Source organism: Protopterus annectens, chromosome 6.part1 (genome assembly GCF_019279795.1).
Source record: "Protopterus annectens isolate FY-2018-M chromosome 6.part1, PAN1.0, whole genome shotgun sequence".
Taxonomy (NCBI): domain Eukaryota; kingdom Metazoa; phylum Chordata; order Ceratodontiformes; family Protopteridae; genus Protopterus; species Protopterus annectens.
In genome coordinates this window covers 400108564-400128738 of record NC_056738.1, presented here as the reverse complement: position 1 = coordinate 400128738, position 20175 = coordinate 400108564, and the positions used below count along the sequence as shown (strand labels likewise).

The following is a 20175-nucleotide window of genomic DNA, read 5'->3' as shown; positions in this document are numbered from 1 at the left end:
CCCAACTGGGTACTTAGCTTTAATGAAAACTTTGGTTCTGAAATTCGGATTTGAAAATCTCAGGAGTTGGCCGACCGGCACTTGCGAACTGTTTTTGCTTCGGGCACCGCGCGTCAAAAAAGACTGAAGAAAATGGCGTCGGCTGCATCTTTTATACCCCTGGCACACTGACGTCAGGGAAGAGGTGACAGCAACCGACGCCAGACCTAGACTTTGGAATTCTGGCCGACTGAGGGTAGCCTGCCAGCAGGATAACCCAAGAGTAATGACTGCAACAGTGAAACATGATGAACATCTATAATTTCCCTTTGATTTCACCCACAGAGTGCCCTTCAAACAGACAACCACTTTTGATGATCATCACAGATGTGTGATCACCAAGAAGTGGTAGAAGAAATGGTCACACAAATGTACTTTGACTTGCTGGTACAGCATTAAATACTATACTACCACTACCATGTTCAACCTAAAAAGACATGAATGGAATGCTGATGTGGTCGGTATTATCACTGTGATCGCACAATATCCATTTGTCTGTTTGGAATTAATTAAAAAATACTTGAAAAGATGTCTGCCACAGCCTGACTACTATGTCCCCTTAAGTATACAAACCAATAAGATAGAACCTTAAATCTGCTGTTGAATTTCAACTAACCACATGTCCAAAAAGTATGCTCAGGTGGTAGAATAACTTCCATATTTTCTTCTCTGAGCTAAGAATTGTGGCATACTGAGTCCACCCTTTTCTACCTCTGACATAAAAACAAGGTAGTCAAGTTATTCTGTCATCCTGGTGGAGCTTGACAGGCTACACAGAAGCCTATGTTGAGTCAAACTGTGGCCTGAAGGCCACAGGTTGGACAAGCCTGGTGTATACAGTAGTCCGTGCAGCAGATTCTAAAATATAATAACAAATGGGAAATACAGTAGGCCAATTATTCAGACAAACTCTGCTGACTGACTGACAGGCCTTGTTTTCCTTTCTTGAATGAAACAATGAAACAAAAGATGCACTTTCAAAGTCCTTTATCCATGTTCCATGTTCTCCATGTACATCCAGCGAATGCAGATCTCTTTTATTACTGTAGTCTGGATAAACGATTGGCAGTCATACAGACTGACTGGAAGCTACTCCTGGTACAATTTCTGGCATAAAAGCTGTATTTGTCTAGAATGGCGCTCTTCAATTACAGGATAAAAGTAAGGTGGCTTACACATTGACGTATTCTACCACATACAAAACCAGCTCAGAAAATGTGCTCTCTGTAAAATGTATTTAAATTTGCACTACCTGCTGGAGGTGGGGAGGGGGAGACCTACACAGTGGCATAGTAAGTAACCTTGCTGCCTTACAACTTATAGGTTCACCAGTTAATTTCTTGTCTGGGACATCTTCTCTGCTATGTCTGCATGTCCTCCCAAAGTCCACATGGATTTTCATCAGGTGATATGGTTTCCTCCTTCCTCCTAAACACAAGCAGTAGATTGACTGGTGACCATCCAACATGCCCCTTTGTTTACCTGCCCCTAACTGTGTGTGCAGTATGTAAAATGTGTGAGCATGTGTGTTCTGTAATGCACTGGAGCATTGCCAGAAAGAGATTCAAAGCCATGCACCCACTGGCTGCTGGAATACGCACTGGTGTCTTAATGACCCTGTAAAAGATAATGTGGTTATCAGAAAATGGATGACATTGATGGATGCAATTGCTAACTTAAAGTGAATTTAAGGAACATGTAGGTACACTGCAATCCAAGGAAAATTGGTAAACAACCAGAGGTTGGTAAAACATGACCCTTTATCGATGAGTAAAGTCTGGCTCAAACAAGTGATTAAAACCAGTCCCAAATGAAGAAACTGAATGGCTGAAAGAACAGACTTACATTTCCTGGAATATTCCCTTTTCTCAGCGGTACAGCGATTTTGGAGTATATGTAAATTTGGGGGGGGGGGTGACTTGCTTCCCACATGGGAGTTGCAGGGCAGGAGGTTCTGACCCCCCCCCCCCGGCAAAAAGAAGTTTTAAGGAGAACAACAATTTTTGAATTTTGCTCTTCTGTGTTTTCTGAATTTTTCAGCTTGTTGGCACTCGGCATTTCGAGTGTCAGCATTTCAATAGGGAGCCAATTCAAGCAGCAAAACATCCTTGGTATACACAATGTAAAGGATGCAGACTGTGTGACACAGTCTAGAAAATACAATTCTTCCACTTGTGGATGCAAGATTTTCTTGCATTAAATTTCTTAGTATCTCTTGAGATGGCCAGGATTCAGTAGAAAATGAGATGCTGTTAAGGATCACAATTCTAGTCGCCAGCCAATTGGTCAGGGTCTTGAAAATAGGATATAATACACTGTCTTTTGTAATGTTAGTAAGGATCTATTGTAATGTTTGTAAGAATCTATTGAAGGTTGAACAGAATACCATGACTGTCTTACCCAAGGGAACATTGGCTTGCTTTCAGCAGTACCTTCTGAATCAGAAGAAAAGGAGGGAAGCCACACTTAAAGAAAGCTTCTGCTGTTCAGGTCATTTTATGAAGAATAAGGGAGCAGAAGACTTCTGACATCTAGAAGACCACACATCTGCACAACATCTCACAACAGAAGAATATCCAGCTTATATTTGTGTCCCAAAGTTATCCTGCTGTTTAATGAATTTACTGATGCTGTCAAGCTGGAATTCGACCTTTGATATATGGGTGGAGTTTAAAGCTCACCACAAGTCAAAACTGTCTATCGATGGCCAGAAAGATATGGTTCCTCCTTATCAATTTATGTACCATTTTACTGCAATGCTGCCAGCATGGATTTGAAGATGTTCTGACAGAAAGGTGTCATGAAAGACTATCAGGGCCTATAATCTGCATTTTTTTCTCCTTTAGATGGACGTGAAGTGATGATTTTTCTGTTAAGACCAGTTGCCGTACACCAACAGAATGCTGAAGGAGGTCTCTCCAGTGGAATGCAAATAACACACTTTTAGATATTAGATTCCACATGAGGAAAACAGTGCCATTCCAATGGATAAATCTGCCGAACCTGTCTGCTGCAGGAATTTGTCTTTAAAGATTAAGGAAAAGGAATCAGTGCATGCAGTAGCTATACATACACACACAGACACACACACACACATATATATATATATATATATATATATATATATATATATATATATATATATATATATATATATATAAACATAATGATTTTTATAAGACATCAATGAGTCTTTCTCAATGAAGAATTACATAAAAGACCAAGACTGCAAGAAGACATATACTCCAGAAGTCTCAGAAAGTTATCTTTTATGATGCATTATCAATGAGAGAATTCTGCCCAGACTACATAAAGTTCTGTCTGCCTTGAGATGGGAACACTTTCAAAGCACTGAATCAATGACTGCTCATAGAAATATTCATCCCAAAGTGGTCAGAGAATACTTATTGCAAATTACTGCTATTCCAAGAGACAGAATGAACATTAACTGTCTGCTCTATGTGCTGGGCAGCAGTTTTACTGTTTGTATAAATACTACCCAATTATCTGGATAAAGGAAGGCAATCATGCTTTCTGAAGTGTGCACATATAAACTTTTGGCAAATACTCTGATGGGTACGGCTAGTACAAATGTCAGAGATGAACAACAGAAATGATGATGACCTATTCAAAATGTGAGATACTTTCTGTGAGAGGATCTCAACAGAATGAGAGGATACATATCTTCCATATACAAGCCTACCGTGTAAGAGGTTTGATCTATAAAGGGAAGTTTCCCTAGTCTTCACAGTCACCATCCAAAATGATCATTTTCTGTTGTAAACAAAAACCCTGACAATTTGTTTATTAGCAATCAATTCATCAACTGTAACGCTTGAGATACTTGATGTAGAGGTGTCTGAAAGAAGTTGCATTTCAGATTTCTGAACAGATACTATTGTATTCTTCGTGTTGCTTGTAAAATACATTTAACTGACAAACTTTTGGATGACAGCAACTTGCTTCTTAGAAGTATTACTGAAAGGCAATAAGGGGGTAACAGTCATTCTGGATGTCTCGGGTTGTATCTTCCTTTTCCTGCAAAGACTAAATTGTAATTAACATGCCTTCCTTTATACTGGTTTTGTTGGCAAAAGCGTTAACAAATCTTTTCTTCCCATAAAATGGTTTCTTAGTTACTATGCAACTCTTCAACACAGAGTAGGACACATTTCTTATTTATTGTGCATCTCTTTGAATACCTAACAGGAGGTACATGCATTTGCTTAACTGAATACCTTGATTCACCTTTCTTTTCTACATCAACCAAGACAATTGTGTGCTGGCTAATGAGGCAAGAAGTCTTGTGTCACTGGATCATCAGTAATGTAGCTCGGACATCCTCACAGTAAGACTCTATTCAGTCATACAAGTCTTCTATTAACTACTGCTGACATAGCTATCATTGATAAAGCATCTAAGAAATCATACACAATCTTCAGTGTGCAAGTCTTCTCTTAACTACCTCTGATGTGACACAAAATCATACACAAACATCAGGGTGGGAGCTCTTGTTTTGTCTACTGTAGCAATTAATGGATGCAACTCCAAGAAGAGCCCTACTTTTCAATCAAAGGCTCTCCATCCCACAGTAAGGAGTCTAGGGTTCCAATTACAGTGGGAAAGTGGAAATTCACACCTTTGACACTGCTGAGAGTCTGCCTGAAGGACGTATTAAAGAGAAACTCTTTAGTCAGGCTTTAGCATCTTTCACTGCCAGTATCCTGAAGATGTGTGAAGCATGTGACACCGCAGAAGGAGCTGCAAAGGCAGGAGGACCTAGCCCAGTTACATACTTTCACTTTTGGCATATCTAATATTTTTAATTCAAGACACTATGGAAATGTTTATGATGTGCGCTTAAGAGGTCATTGCCATTTGGGCCTGAAACTGACCAACATCCACAAGAGCACGAAGGAAAATCGGTAATCTATTTCAGCTGATGGGGTGAAATATATTCTCCTCGGCACTCCTTTTTTCTGGCTTAAAGGAGAGACAGAAAGGAAGCCAATGTTTTCAGCATGTTCCACATGGTCCTCAGCAAAGAGGAAATTGATCTCTTCAGTCCCAGCCAATGGGCTACTGATCATAAATTACAGCAGTCTCACAGAAGCTGTGATCCCTTTAAGTCGGGTCCATACTGCTCCCAAGTCCCATTCTCACCACCTCCTTTTGGAAAGAGTTGAGAGGAATTTTTTCTACTTTTCTGAATTGCACGGATTTTCCAAGGAGAGGTGATTAAAGCAGATTGTCAAGAAGGGATGCTGCATCCCATATCCATGCCCAAACCAAGATGTCCATCTTTATCTTTGCTAGACATTCTCTGTAGCAAAAATAATAAGTAAGAAAGGAGATAAAACACCACCTCATAAAATGAGCCATTCAAGAGGTCCTAGTGGACCAGCAAAGAGAAGGTAATTATTCTAGATTCTTTCTGTATCTGGATGACTGGCTTCTAGTGTTGCATATCGGGGACAGACTCATGTGGCAAAATATCTTTTGCTCAGCACAATTTTCCTGCCTAGGCGGCATGGCAGATCAATGACGACAACAATATGATTCCAGATTTTTTTCAGTGCTCAAAACATCTCCAGTACCTTAGGTCCACACTGGATCTCAGCAGCCTAAAAACCTTAATTCCAAAACAGTCTTTTACACAGTCATACTGAAATCCATCCTCCCTCGAGTATCAAGAATAGAACTGATGTACTCTTACAAACTTCATGATGCATAGCTCCATACAAAGATAGGAAAGTTTCTACCACGTCCCAGAAGGGGACATTAAATACAACTTTCTATGCCTGCCTTACACTATTTCCTCAGTCACCCCAGGTGTTCACCAAATGTATGGCAGAAGTAGACATTTATCTTTTCCTACAGGGAGTTACAGTTTCACTGCACTTAGATGGCTTTTTTTAGTACTACATACTGGGAGCATCTCATTCAGAATGTGGAACTTCTGCTCAGCTTATTTCCCAGGTTAGAAGCTAACAGTCAAACTAGTAAAGTCTTGTTCTCAGGGACCATAATCAATGTTATAACTTGCAGAGTCCATCCAGCTCTGCAGATAGTTTTGTTAATGGCTTTTACAGTCACGTCCCCACAGACATACGTCTACAAGCAATTGTGCTCAAGGCAGCCAAAATATAATGTGACACCCTTTGCCTGGTTAGACAATAGGGTCTTAAAATTGATGTTTTGATCACAGCAATTTGAACTTAAGGATTCTTGGAACCAGTTAATCAAGGTTTTCAAACCTTGAACAGCCTGGTTTAATGTCTACAGCCACCAAGTCAACTTCAGGGCAGCTTCTTTACTGTACCTATACCTACAGACACAGACCTTATGAATGCCTTTGCTCTTTTATGGTGGTAGGGTCATTTCAATAGACTGACTCCTTCTAGGAGTCATTCTCACACTGATACAACTGGGTGAAATGGGAGATCAAGTAACCATAAGGCCCTACCAGGTCATCATCGCTCCTGGAGTTTTGACTATTCATCCATACAATACGACTGAAGTCTAGTACTTCAACAAGCAGGGTGGAACAAGGTCCTAACCACTGTGCCAAAATGCAATGAGAAAGTGGGCAATCTCAACGACAATTACGTAGCTGCTGCATATATTCTCAAGGTATCCACCTCTCTTGCAGACAAACTCAGACACTGTCTTTTGATTTCCTATGAAAGGTCAGGATGTTGTTCCAGAGGTGGGGATCACCAGTCTGCAATTTGTCTGCACATCCACTGAACATCAAATATCAGAGATTTTTCTCTCTCACCCCTCCATACAAGTAACACAGCAGGCATACTATAAGTCTATTACTGGACTCTGGGATTGTTCTATATTTTCTATTTCCATTAATGAAGAGATTCATGCAGGAGGTCAGATTCCTCAGGAACAGAGTAATTTAGTTGCTCCTGTACTGGCACAGATAAATGCGTTTCTCCTGCTGCACAGGATTCAAGTAGAACCTCATCTCAGGAAGACTCTATTATATCATACATCAGACAATGTGTCCACAACCTTCATGCTCTGAACCTGTCAACTTAGTTGTTCCTTTTCCACTCCTTGAAAGAGAGCAGGTATTTTCATGGATATGCTCTCTTCTGTTCACAGGCTCTGATTAGTCCAACTGCGAAGGATTACATGAAGTACCCTGGAGTACTTCCCATCAAGTTAGCAGATATAGTCAGCACAGATGTGAGGGGCGCACAACAAATTTCAATATCTGCGGCTTTATAGAAGGGACTGAACTGTACTTTATTTTCACTTTTGTGGGACTCACAGCAGAAGTTCTCCCATTAGTATAATGAATCATACTGATCACCTAATAACCAGCTGTATTTCTTATGGTTGAAGAGACTTGTGTTCCTCTAAGGAAAAGGTGTTAACCAATACAACACCAAAGTACTTAATTTTATTAATGCAGGCTACCATAATGCCAGGGTGTTTACAAGACTGGTTAAGGTAAGTATGTGGCTGTTATAACAAGGATAAATACAAAACTTCTCTAGCCTGCAATTAGAATGAGAGGTTAAGCCCAATGCCCAGCATTCAAGGATAAAGAAGGCAGTTTAAATTTTTGTCAGGTTATTAACAGAGATTCAGCCACTCGTAACAGTGTCATCAGCAGGCAAGACTTGCAACAAGATTATCAGCAAAGTCAGGTAGAAAGATTACATAAGGCCTGAAAATAAGTGGCCCCAAAACCAATTCTTTGGGAAAACATTTTATGCTCTTGAATTACACGTTACTGCTGATTCATCTGCCACTTTTTTTTCTGTCATTTTAGACAGTTCTTGAACTGATTTATAGTGTTGGATTGCAATGCACATCTACGGCAGACAGGCTGTCCGAAAGACCTGCACAGCGATTGCTTTCAGAAGCCTTTTACAGATCCAAGAAAAGACCTGCTGTTTTGCTCATTGCCGAATGTCTTCACTCTACCATTCTCTTCTTGCTCTACTGAAATGGCTCAGGATTTTTGAGCAAGTAATTAAGATATCTTAACACATTATTTGAATTCTGAATCGACATCCCGTCGAACTACAGTTTCTCATCAGAGACTTGAGGCTTGTATATCAAATATCAAATGTTCAATTTAGATCTTCTGTAGAACCTCTAAACTTAAAAAATTGTTATGGTATGCCAATACATTTCTTATACTGTTAATCAAGAACTTACACCTTCTCTTCGTATAGTATATATCACACCCCTTGTCACTAACTATGTGGAGAAAAAGAGCTCTCACTGTATTGTACCCAGTGAAAATTAAGTGCTGTTGACAGTTTCTCTACCCAAAGATGAAGAACTGAAACTGTAACATTTTTCTTCCTTTTTCACCACTTTTTAAATAATACATCATTCAAGTATTGTTTACAACTGCACACTTCTCGGTGTGCTCAGTAATTCTGACTACTTTCTCTGAAGAAAACAGAAAATTCATCATGTATCACTGTGATCCTGCTTGCTGATCACTAAAGTCTGACTGTTCGTCACACAACAAGTTCTTGTAATTTGTGCAGCGGCTTCCTAGGAATAAACTTTTCAACTTTAAAACAATAAAACAAAAGACCCCTCCCAAACTAAATATGTCTTCTGATCAAAAATATTTCTTAAATGTTGCTCTCATTGCCAGTTTATATCTTACGTTACAGTTTTCTTGCATTGGAGAAATATTTTCTGACACACAAAAAAAAATGAAACACAGGAAGTGCAATTCTACCTGTTAAGTGTACTTGGGTCTAAGAAATGGGGTACCAAACTCACTCAAGCACAGTTCTAGCTAGATGCAGTTGAAGCCTAGGAGTTAAAAAGGTGAACTAATAAAAAAAACACACCAGTTTTTTTTCACATGTGGCCAGGACAGTGCTCAGTCTTTGAGAATTTTGGCCTCATACATCTGATGTCTATATATATTACTAAATGAAAATATACTCCTGACCCTTCTTCAATGTACAATGGCCACGGTGAATTAATTTTTGTATTATTGTCTATATTTCCCAAGTTCCACATGTTTTCTTATTGCGGATGAAATAGTCAGCAGCCAACTAAAATGTGTGCATTAAGCAAACTTACATTTTCTCTTACTTTTAATGAAATGCTTGTAAGCTACAAGAAATCTGAAATGCTTGTTTCACGTAAACTTAAAACTCTCGCTCCTATTGTGATAATGTTTGCCTTAAAAGTAGAAAAGTTTGCTGGAAGCAAACTTAAAATATTGTCCGTACTGTAAAGACTGGACTCTGAGATAAAGAGCAGTAAGAGGTTTGGAAGTGAAATGTTTAGGCTGAATTCACAGACAACAAATATAAGGACGAAAAATAACTTAAAAGATGAGTTAACGTTGGGTCATCTTACATACTAATTTGCTGATCAGCAAAACTATAAAATGTTGCTACTTACAGTCTCATATAAGCATAACCTTTGCATTACAATATCTTTGAATACATTCATCTAGACAATAATCTGCCTAATTTTATAACAAAAAGGAAGAAAGGGACAACTAAAACACTGAGGCAGACATCTGTAGAACCAGAAGGTCCTAATGACAGGACAGAAAGTAATAAGGAAATAAAAAAAAACTACAATGCAAGTTAGGGTAATTCAGTGGGAGTAAAGCTTTACAGGAAACAGCCGGCTAGCCACTGAATCTAATAAACAACCAAATGCTGGTATATAATTCGATAAAAAGGCTTTCTTAGAACTACTAAATCGAGTTAACAAACTCTTCAAAAGTCAAAGACAATAGCCAATGAATCAATAATACATATAAACCCCCCCACTCAAAAAAATAAATAAATAAATCTACAAAAATGCTTTAGAAAGATCATTACTTAACCATTACTTAAACTTGATACCAAGATTTTGAACTGCAATATCTACATGGCTTCCATCTTATCTAATAACTTGCAACTAATTTTGCTCAGTATATTTTACATCAACAATAACCTAACTTGTAAAAAAAAATTGCTCAAGAACTCTGAAGAATTCCCAGAATAAAGTGAAATGGAAGAGCTCGATTTGTGCATCTAGAAGGTCATTTGATATACTTCTATTCTATTTTACAGTTTCATTCTGTTTGCAAAAATCCTTAGCAGTTCTCCTTGTTTCATTCACCATTATCATTATATACAACTCTAGAGTGAAAGAAGTACCATCTCACAAGTCAGAATGGTAACATCTGCCTCATCTTTCTTCATTAACGCACTGGGGCAAATTACAACACTGCTGGTATGAAAATGTAAGGAATACACACACACACACACACACACACACACACACACACACACACACACACACACACACACACACACACACACACAAGAAACAAAGAAAACATAACTTGAGGCACTGGTGGAAACAGATGAAATAAGGGTGATAAAAGGAAGAACTAAGAGATGAGCGGGGAAATGGATGCTTCCTCTGTTTTTCTCATAATAAAAACTACCTGGCAGTCTGTCTAGCAATTTCAGCCAGGGGGTCACAGTTACAAGCCCTGATAACTTCATTCTGTAGTCTTGTGTTTGACACCTTCAATTCTGTTCTCAAGATATCTTAACCAGAAGCAGATCCAGCACTAGGCAACCTAGGCAGTCACCTAGGGCCCGCTGGCTTGGGGGGGGGGCACTAGCCGGGGAGAGAGCCCACTGGGCTGCCACAAAAACTTATATTTCTTCTTTAAGAATGCACTCTGCATGCATTACATTTCTTCTTTAAGGATGCACATAGTGTGTGCCCTTAGTAACATCTGTACATGCGTCTTTAGGATGACACATGCACATTCAAACTGAAACATAGTGCACAATTTAAGAAACAAGCACGGAAACTTTTCTGGCTGAACACAGAGAACAAATGGATCGTTTCTGAAATAGGTTAGTGGAGTGTGTATGTGTGCGTGTAAAAATGCCCCAGTTGGGAATGGCAGGTTGGTTAACTCATTCAGGCTCAAACACTGCACCCTCACTACAGGACCCTAGAGTCTGAATCCTATACACTAACTGCCAAATTACCATCAGCAAAGACTGTTGAGCTTTAGTGCATTTTCAAAAGCTGCTGAGCTTCTGTGCATTTTCAAAGACTGTTGAGCTTCTATGCATTTTCAAGGAATATTGAGTTTCAAAAAAAGAGAAGTTTACTGTTGCTCATAAGTCTAACTGTTTTTTTCAGCAAATGGCCATCATCAGTGTTTGCATTATAAAAGCAGTGTTAGTAGCACAACAGGTAGCATACTTGTCTTTGGTACAGAAGGCTGTGTGTTCTACCACCTGACCATGTACCTGGAGTGCTGACACTGCAGTTCCTTCTTTGAGGGGGTGGGTGGAGGTTGCTGCCCTCCTGAATGTGTCATCTTTTGGATGAGCTGCCTAATGATTATGAACCAGTTGCTGGTTTGACAGACATTCCCTACTGCAATGTTACTAGGTAAACCAATGTTTTTAATGTAACATGAGAAGTGTATTCTTCAAATGCAACAGGATACTGGATTTGTACATGAAACATTGAAATGTAAGGTTGTTTGCCAGCAGCAACCTCTTCATTAATTATAGATCTCTTCAATGTGGAATTATTCAGATGACTTTTACTTCTGTAGAGATTGTGCATATTGACTGATATTGGTATATTGTAATGACAGAAGACTGACTGGCCTTTTGTGGTTGAAATTTTCCATAATGGACAGTTTTGCCCTTATTGGTTCATATGTTGTGTTTCACTGCTTACTGGAAAAATGCTCAAACCTACAAATTTAAAACACACTCTAACAAGTGGTGCTGTTATTATACAACAAATATAATTTAATACAATCAGGATGGTGCATCAGAAAACATGTATGCATGATCCAAAAAATGTGTGCAAGAAGCCTATGGTTTGAAAACAACCCAAAAGTAAACTTAATCCGCCACTGGCCAGATACATTTTCTTTGAATATGGATTTCATTGCCATTTCAATGAATGTGAGTTTCAAGGGCAGAGAAGCTTACTACTCATGCTAAGACTGTTTTCACTGTGACACTGTATTGTTTTGTTTAGCAAACAGCTATCAGTGTTTGTTCTGCAAAATTGGAAATTAAAGTTTTAATTATATCTAATTACTGCAGAAGCAAAAAAGAAAACAGTACATACGTTGACAGGTTTGAACAGTGTTTGTTGTAATTGGGGAGAAACAGCCAAGTAATGGGGCACTGGAATAGCTGGGGGGTGCTGCCGGAAGAGTGCCTGATCCATTACCCTGCTTAATGCCCCATTCGACCATGATCCGGCTCTGCTCTTACAGGACAGCCAGTCTAAAACAGGCAAGATATGCCTAGTAAACTTTGGAAGTTAACACATGAATAAAAAAATGTAAAAAAAAAAAAAAAATCATTTGCATCACTGATTTTGTTTTTTAGACCTATAATGGGTTCAGTATCAGGTATGACAGGTATGCGTCAAGAACTGTAAGATAACGACAAAATATATGGGCCACAAAGACTCCTCCTTTCGGATAATTTCAGGTGTACTGAATGAATACATAAAGACAATGAAAGTATACAACAATCTCATGTATTTCATCTAAAATCATACCTTTCTACAGTAAATTACTAGTGTAGTTAAAACAATTAGGAAGATCTACTACTGATTATATGCTTTGGTACATCTGCATTTGTTCATTACATTTATACTTAATTTATGCTACTGCATAGATTTTCTGTAAGCACACTCTAAGACTTAAAACTAAATATATGTATTATGTTAAAATCTTACTGTTTTTGGTGGTACTAGAAAGCATTACTACAAGTATTATTAACATCCCAAGAGCCACACTGTAGTCCTGCATAGTGGAGTAAACTGAAAGAATACTTTTACACCACCCTACTTACTGTCAAAACTTGACCAATCGTTGTAGTCTGTAACATCTTGTGATTCCACTTCTTCCTGAATGAATTCTGCTTCCTCAATCTGAAATGGATGAAATACAACAAACTTATAGAAGCTTTGGTGATCCTACTAGCAGTCTCCAACATAAAGGTGAAACATGTCAGCACAATGCTAAATGTTAAGCAACTAAGCTGACTGATGTCTTGTGGCAGGCAGTACTGTGCACTTAACTGCAAGAAAAGGAGGGAGTGACAGTAAGTGCTTCTCACATACTAAACAGTCTGTAACTTCCGAAGCACATAATACCTATACAAGAGTACAGCTATACTACCCAAGTGAAGACAAACAGAGAACTCTGGAAAGATTAGAAGGTAGCAGTGGCTTCAGTGGAAGAAGCAACTGGCATGTTCACACATATCCATGTACAGCAAAACAGCTGGGGTTAGATAAAAAAGAAACAAATAAGTACTGACACAATGGCAAAAGGTAGTTCATACTTCAACAGGCTATCATTCAATGGCCTAAAATGAATTTGGAGATGTTCACACAGGTTTTAAATTGTTTATTTAATTTACAAGTAAGCTGAACCACTGGTTTTTTTCAGCCATAACCTTGTGTGTGTGTGTGCGTGTGTGTGTGTGTGTGTGTGTGTGTGTGTGTGTGTGTGTGTGTGTGTGTGTGTGTGTGTGTGTGTGTGTGTGTGTGTGCGCGCGCATGTGTGTGCGTGTGTGTATCTACTTATCTATTTACATACACACATGTAAACAGAAAACTGGTGGTTTCCACAGTAGGGCAGTGGTTAGCATTGTCACCTCACAGCAAGAGGTTCTCCAGGTCGATTCTCGACTAGGTGTCCTCTGTGTGGAGTCTGCATGCCCTCTCTGCAGTCACGTGGGTTTCCTCCGGGGTGCTTTGGTTTCATTCCAAAGAGCTGCAGTAGGTGGACTGGACACTCTAAATTGCCCACAGGTGAGTGTGTGCACGCATGCGAGTGGTACAAATGAACTTCCGCAGCAGGGCTAGCCACTCTGAGGTGTAAACCTTGGCTTGAGATGACTGTCACTGCTGAAGTAACAAAGTGGGAAAAGGGGTTGAGGATGGATATAAACAGAAAACTGAAGCACAGAACAATTTGAATTACTATACAATAAACATAAAATATAGCAGACATCCATTTTTTTCAGAACAAACACTGGGTGGTCTTATATCTAGTACAAACATTAATTAAGACTTAAGTAACTCCAGAAAAGCAGTGGCATTTGGCTTAAGCAAACAGGAAAACCTTCATTTGAGATGCAAAATTTTGAAAGGCTTCAGTTTCCATACTGGGGACAGAAATAAAATTTCAAAACATTAAAAACGAATACATTGAAAATCCATAACTAGTACTCACAAGTGTTAACCTAAGGTGCTCAAAGGCTGATACTCTAAATAAATAGCTAATCCACAATTAAAGTTGTGTGCACAAATACACAATATTACAATACATGTACCATATCTCTGCTAGTTTTCATATCAAAATAGAGTTGTTACTGGTTAGATGTACATCTCGAGATAAAGTTACAAAGCACTGAATAAACAAAAACGAACTCAGGAAGTTCACTTCTCAGCAAAGTAGATACTTAGCTAGCAAAACCTTCATATGCTAACAAGTGGATGCCTGCCCTCCGTGTTCAACTTCTAGATCTTTACAGATGTTCTTATAACAGAGCTGCACTCCTCCTCTAGCCTAGGACATCATTCCAACTTACTACTAAAAGGCCAGGTCTTTTTATCTGTATATGTATTTATTTTGTAAAAAGGCACTACTAATTATTCCTCAGCTGGGGCAAATAATGCTCCTTATCCTCATTTTGTACAGCCCAGAATGGTCTAATAAACTGATTCCTTAGGGTCCTCTGAGAATCCTTGGAGATGATCAAAATACTCAAGGATTCAGCTTTTTCTTCTCTCTTCTTACACCTCCTGGCCAAGAAGGACAGTAAAGAGACTTTACTCATTCTGTTTATTAACCAGGTAGACACACTGTTCTAAAGACCCTTTTCAGTCCCTACCTGGGCCAAAAGGACAGAAGTCAAAGCTCTGCCAAAGACAACATGTACAGAGATGTAATAGTTAAAGCTAAAAAAAAAAAAATAATAATTTAACTGTAATATGTGCAGTATATTACAGAGCAATGCGTTCACTTGTTTACAATGGACAGCAATCCAGAAGAGATTAGCTTACCACTAGTGGCAATAATTACTAAGGATACATTCAATAAATCTTAATGTTGTAGACCAAAAGAGCATTTAGGTCACTGAAGAAGGCAACCAGACACACAAACTTTATGCTTTGGAGTGGTCTGAGTTCACACATAGGAGCAAATCAAGACAAGATGAAGAAGCACTAGGAACAGTGATTACTATTAATGCATAAATAAATTAAAGTAAATTGGCCACAAGAAAGAATAGATGTGTAAAATCTTACCATAACCATAGATGTCCTTCTCCTCTATTTTTTTACATGTGGTATTCCCTGTCTTAAATGATCCTGATGTCTGGCCAGTAAACAAAAGCCTTTTACCACTGCTCGGTACATGGAACTTTGCACACAGGCCCTAAGCTGGACTCGGCCATAAAAGTGACGTCCGCACGTACCATCTTCAGAAGTGAATGCCCCAGGAAGAACATCAGCCTAAGGAACAAAAGGAGGTAACACACATCCAAAGAAAGAACACGAGCCAGGGGAAGTTGGGAGGGACAGAATCCTGCAGCACAAAAGAGAAGGATATAGTACAGTTGTGTACACTTACCATAAATGTAGATGTTCGAGTGTATTCACTGTTGCAGTCATCACATTTGGGTTATCCCTGCCAGGGTAGCCCTAGGCCGGCCCGAATACCAGAGGCTTAGTATTTCTGCGTCGATTGCTGTCACTTCAGGATTGACATCAGGTCATCAGTAGTATAAAGTAAGGCAGCTGACACCATTACATCAGTTTTTCTTGCCCTAACCTGTCAGGAGCCCCCAAGTGGAAGTCAGGTTCTGGTGGAAGAACCCCACCAGTAGAAAGTAAATCCCAATATGTCCCTTGTAAGGAAAGAGGAGAAAGAAGAGGGGGATGGAGGGAGGGAAACCACGACTAAAACAGTGAATACACTCAAACATCTACATTTATGGTAAGTGTACACAATAGTACTATGTTTGTGATGTTTCACTGCTGCAGTCATCACATTTGGGTTGATTCCAAAAGCTGAGGAAATGGGTGGAGGCAGTCAAAGAAACTAGGGGCTGGCTAGGATGCCCTGCAAGACTGCAGTGGCAAAGCCTGCCCTGGACTTGGAGAAGATAGGCAGGTGGTAATGTTTGGCAAAGATGTGAACAGATGTCCAGGTGGTAGCCTCCAGGATGTCCCTGGTGGGGACTCCTCTGAGGAAAGCTGGAGAGGTGGAGGCTGCTCTGGTGGAGTGAGTCCTGACTCCCTTGGGGGGAGGCTTTCTGTGTTGCTTGTAGCAGAAATGGATGCAGTATGCTATCCATTTGGAAATGGTTTGTTTGGAGATGGTTTTGCCCTCTGCCCCTGCAGTAAAGCTAACTAGCAATTGATCAGACTTTCTGAAGGATTTAGTCTGGTCTAGATAGAATCTGAGTTGTTTGTGCACATCTAGAGAGTGCAGGATCCTTTCCCCCTTGTTCTGTGGGTTAGGGAAAAAAGGTGGGCAAATGAATGGATTGGTTGAAAGCCACATTGGACACCACCTTGGGCATTAAGGATGGGTTAGTCCTGAGGGATACTGTATCAGCATGGAAGATGATGAAGGGTTCCACAGCCATGAGTGTTTGCAGCTCGGAGACCCTTCTGGCTGAAGTGATGGCCAGAAGGAAAGCTGTCTTCCAGGAGATAAATTTTAGCTCTGCTGAAGAGGTTGGTTGAAAGGGGGGCAGGGTGAGCTTTTCCAACAGAAAGTTAAGGTCCCAAGCTGGGATTGGTGCTCTTCTCGGTGGCCTCAAGTTGCTAGCCTCTCTTAGGGACTGTCTGATCAGAGGGTATAAGAAAAGGGGCTGCTCAATGGGGAAATTAGCAGAGATAGCAGAGGCATGAATTTTAATAGAGGAAAAAGAGAGACCACTGTGTAACAGGTCGGCTAAGTAATCCAGGATGAGAGGGAGGGAGGGCTGTGCCATATTGGCTCCCTTAGCCTGAATCCAGGTGCAGAACCTTTTCCATTTGTCAGCATAAGACTTTCTAGTGCTAGGGCATCTGGCCTCACGTATAACATCTAGAACCTGTTTACTGAGGTTGGCAGATTGATCGGGGGTTAGGGAATAGGTGAAGCTGCCAAATTGAGGGTCTGTAATTGGGGATGCATGAATTCTCCTTCCCTCTGGGTCAGGAGGGTTGGAATCTGAGTGAGATGCCATGGTGGCAGTGGGGACAGGCTGCACAGCAGGGGGTACCAGTGTTGGCGAGGACAATCTGGAGCAATAAGAATTGTCCTTGGTTTTTCCTCCTTTATTTTGAGCAGTACCCTGGGGATGAGAGGTAGTGGAGGAAAGGCATAGACAGATAGACTGACCCAGGGGAAGGACAGGGCACCCACTTTCAAAGCCATGCAGTGAGGCTCCCTGGTGCAGAACTTGCTGAGCTAATGGCTGGTGTGGGAGGCAAAGAGGTCGACCTTTGGGGTGCCCCATTTCTGAGTTATATGGGTGAAGGTTCTTTTGTCGAGCTGCCACTCGTGTGGGTCCAGAAGATTTCTGCTTAAGTGGGCCGCCAGAGAGTTTACAGAACCTGGTATGAATTATGCTAACAGGTGGAGTTGCATGGCAGAGGCTGTGTGCCAAAGGGTCATGACCAGCCTGCATAGAGGGTAGGAGTGAATCCCTCCCTGCTTGCTGATATACCACATCACAGTGATGTTGTCTGTTTTTATCAGGAGAGCCCCTGGGGAGAGAAGAGGCTTGAAAGCTGTCAAGGCATGCTGGACAGCTATCATCTCTTTTTGGTTGGTGTGCAGATGGATTTGCTGTGGGCTCCATTGGTCCTGTATGCACCTGCCATCCAGGTGTGCACCCCAGGCATAGTCTGATGCATCTGTGGTGAGGGTCTGGGCGGTGAGGGGTGATGAGAAAGGTAGTCCCTTGTTGTGGGAGCATGCTGTTGACCACCAAAGAAAATTTTTTCTGAGGCAAGGTATTATGGGTACAAGAGTCTCCAGGTCTTGAGAATGTTGACACCAAAGGCTTTTTAGGTACCACTAAAGTTTCCTCATATGCAGTTTGGCATATGGAATGAGTAGAATGCAAGATGCCATGAACTCCAGAGCTTGCAGGACTTTCCTTGCAGATAGCTTGAGTCTGATGGCTAGTTGAGAGAAGTATGCAGTCAGGAAAGTTTGCTTTTCTGGTGTAAGGAATGCCACCTGGGATGCTGTGTTCAGGCTTGCTCCCAGGAATATAATCCTTTGGGTGGGTACCTGTTTGGATTTCTTTTCGTTGATAGTGTACTCTAGGGAGGTTAGTAGGGACTTTACAAAGGCCAGGTCCTTGGGCAGATTTTCCTGGCTGTCTGCCTGAATTAAGCAGTCATCTAAGTATGGGTAAATCTGGATATTCCTTTGTCTGCAAAAGACAATGACCGGAGCCAGACATTTTGTGAAAACTCTGGGAGCAGTAGATAGGCCAAAGGGAAGTGCGGAAAACTGAAAGTGCAGAGATCCTGCCCTGAAACGGAAATATTTCCTACAGGATTCCCTGATAGGAATGTAAATGTAGGCCTCTTTTAGGTCAAGGGTGGCTAGCCAAGCATCCTTGGAGAGCATGGGTAGCAGCTGCTGCAGGGTGAGCATTTTGAATTTTGGTATCACCAGGAAGGTGTTTAGAATGGATGATTGAGGATGGGGGGCCAGGGTGCTCTATTTCCTGGGTACCAGAAAAAGTCTGGAGTAGAAACATTGGCCTTTCCGTTCTGCATGAACGTGCTCTATTGCCCTCATAGAGAGCAGGGAAAGGACTTGCTTTTGCGCCTCTGCCCACTGGTTTGGAGGTAGATATGGGAACCCTTTTGGAGTTGGAAAGGTGTGGAAAGAAAATCTGTATCCCTGGGACACTGTGTTGAGAATCCAGTGGTCGTTGGTAATGGTCGCCCAGTTGCTTGCGTGAAAGGAGAGTTTTCTTCCTAGGGGTAAGTGAAGGTGGGCAGAGGGAGGGGTGGGGGAGGAGAGTCATTGCGAGTTCTTATCATAAGGGGGTGGCTTAGAACTCCTCGTTTTTGAAGTGGAGGAAGTCCACTGTTTAGATCTCTGCATCCCCTGTGGCTGCTGTCTGGGGATCTGCTTCCTCAGGGTCTGGACTGACCTGGTGGGAGCAGGATAAAACCAGTGCTTAGAGGGACAATTAGACATTAGAGATTATGATAATGGGCGGGCGTTTCTTTGGAAAAGGAAACAATCTCCTCGCCCTTTTAAAAGACAGACAAACATCAATAACAAAAAACAGCTTTCTGTATCTTTTGCTTCTTCTGAAGGCTGTTGTCCTACTACGGACTCAGATGGTGAATTTAATGACTTTCCTCCCCTTCCGGCCGCAACAGATTCTTTAGTTCACCAACAACGCTTTCAGAATGAAGGTAATAATTCCAAAAGAGGAAATAAAAAGAAAGGTTTTGGTGCGGGTTCTTCGCCGGGTGAAGGACAGTCTAAACAAGTGTTCAAGAGGGGTAGATGGAACTGATTCTGTGAACTCTGCCTTTATTCATGACTCTAATGTGGTTAATATATCTGGCTGTAATATATCTAATGAAGAAATATCTGTGTTTAAACTAGGTCTCAAGTTTGTTCCAACTGTCATACCTAGACAACATTTACTCAAACAAGAAATTTTTAAATTTGTCAGAAAACTTCATTTGAAATATTATTTTTCTAATGACAAAAAAGTATTTTTTCAAGACGATGTTGTTCTTGGTGATGCCAGTAGTGACAGTGATAGTACTGTTGATAGTTATTATTCCCATTTCTCTGATGATATGTTATTATCTATGTATTCTCAAGCTTACTCCTTACTTAATTTGGATGGCATTGATTTTCATAGTAAATTTATACCTCCATATAGTAATTCTACCATTATACAGTTCTCCGAAATGGTACATTTCTCTCTTAAGGAAATGATGGGTTCAGTGAATGATGGATCCTGGAGGTATAATATGACAAGAAATGAATGGTGTGCTTTAAAGAATTTATCTAACAGACAAGATATTGTAATTAAGCGCTCTGATAAAGGTAACAAAATAGTAGTG

General features: G+C 40.5%; 1 protein-coding gene across 1 annotated transcript in view; it reads right to left on the bottom strand.

Annotated features, from left to right (window-relative positions):
• Positions 1–20175, bottom strand: part of ZFPL1 (zinc finger protein like 1) — a 630942-nt gene that overhangs the window by 434745 nt on the left and 176022 nt on the right. Inside the window, exon 5 of the mRNA XM_044075813.1 lies at positions 12903–12981. Within this exon, the coding sequence (XP_043931748.1) occupies positions 12903–12981 (79 nt within the window). The remainder of the gene's footprint in view (positions 1–12902; positions 12982–20175) is intronic.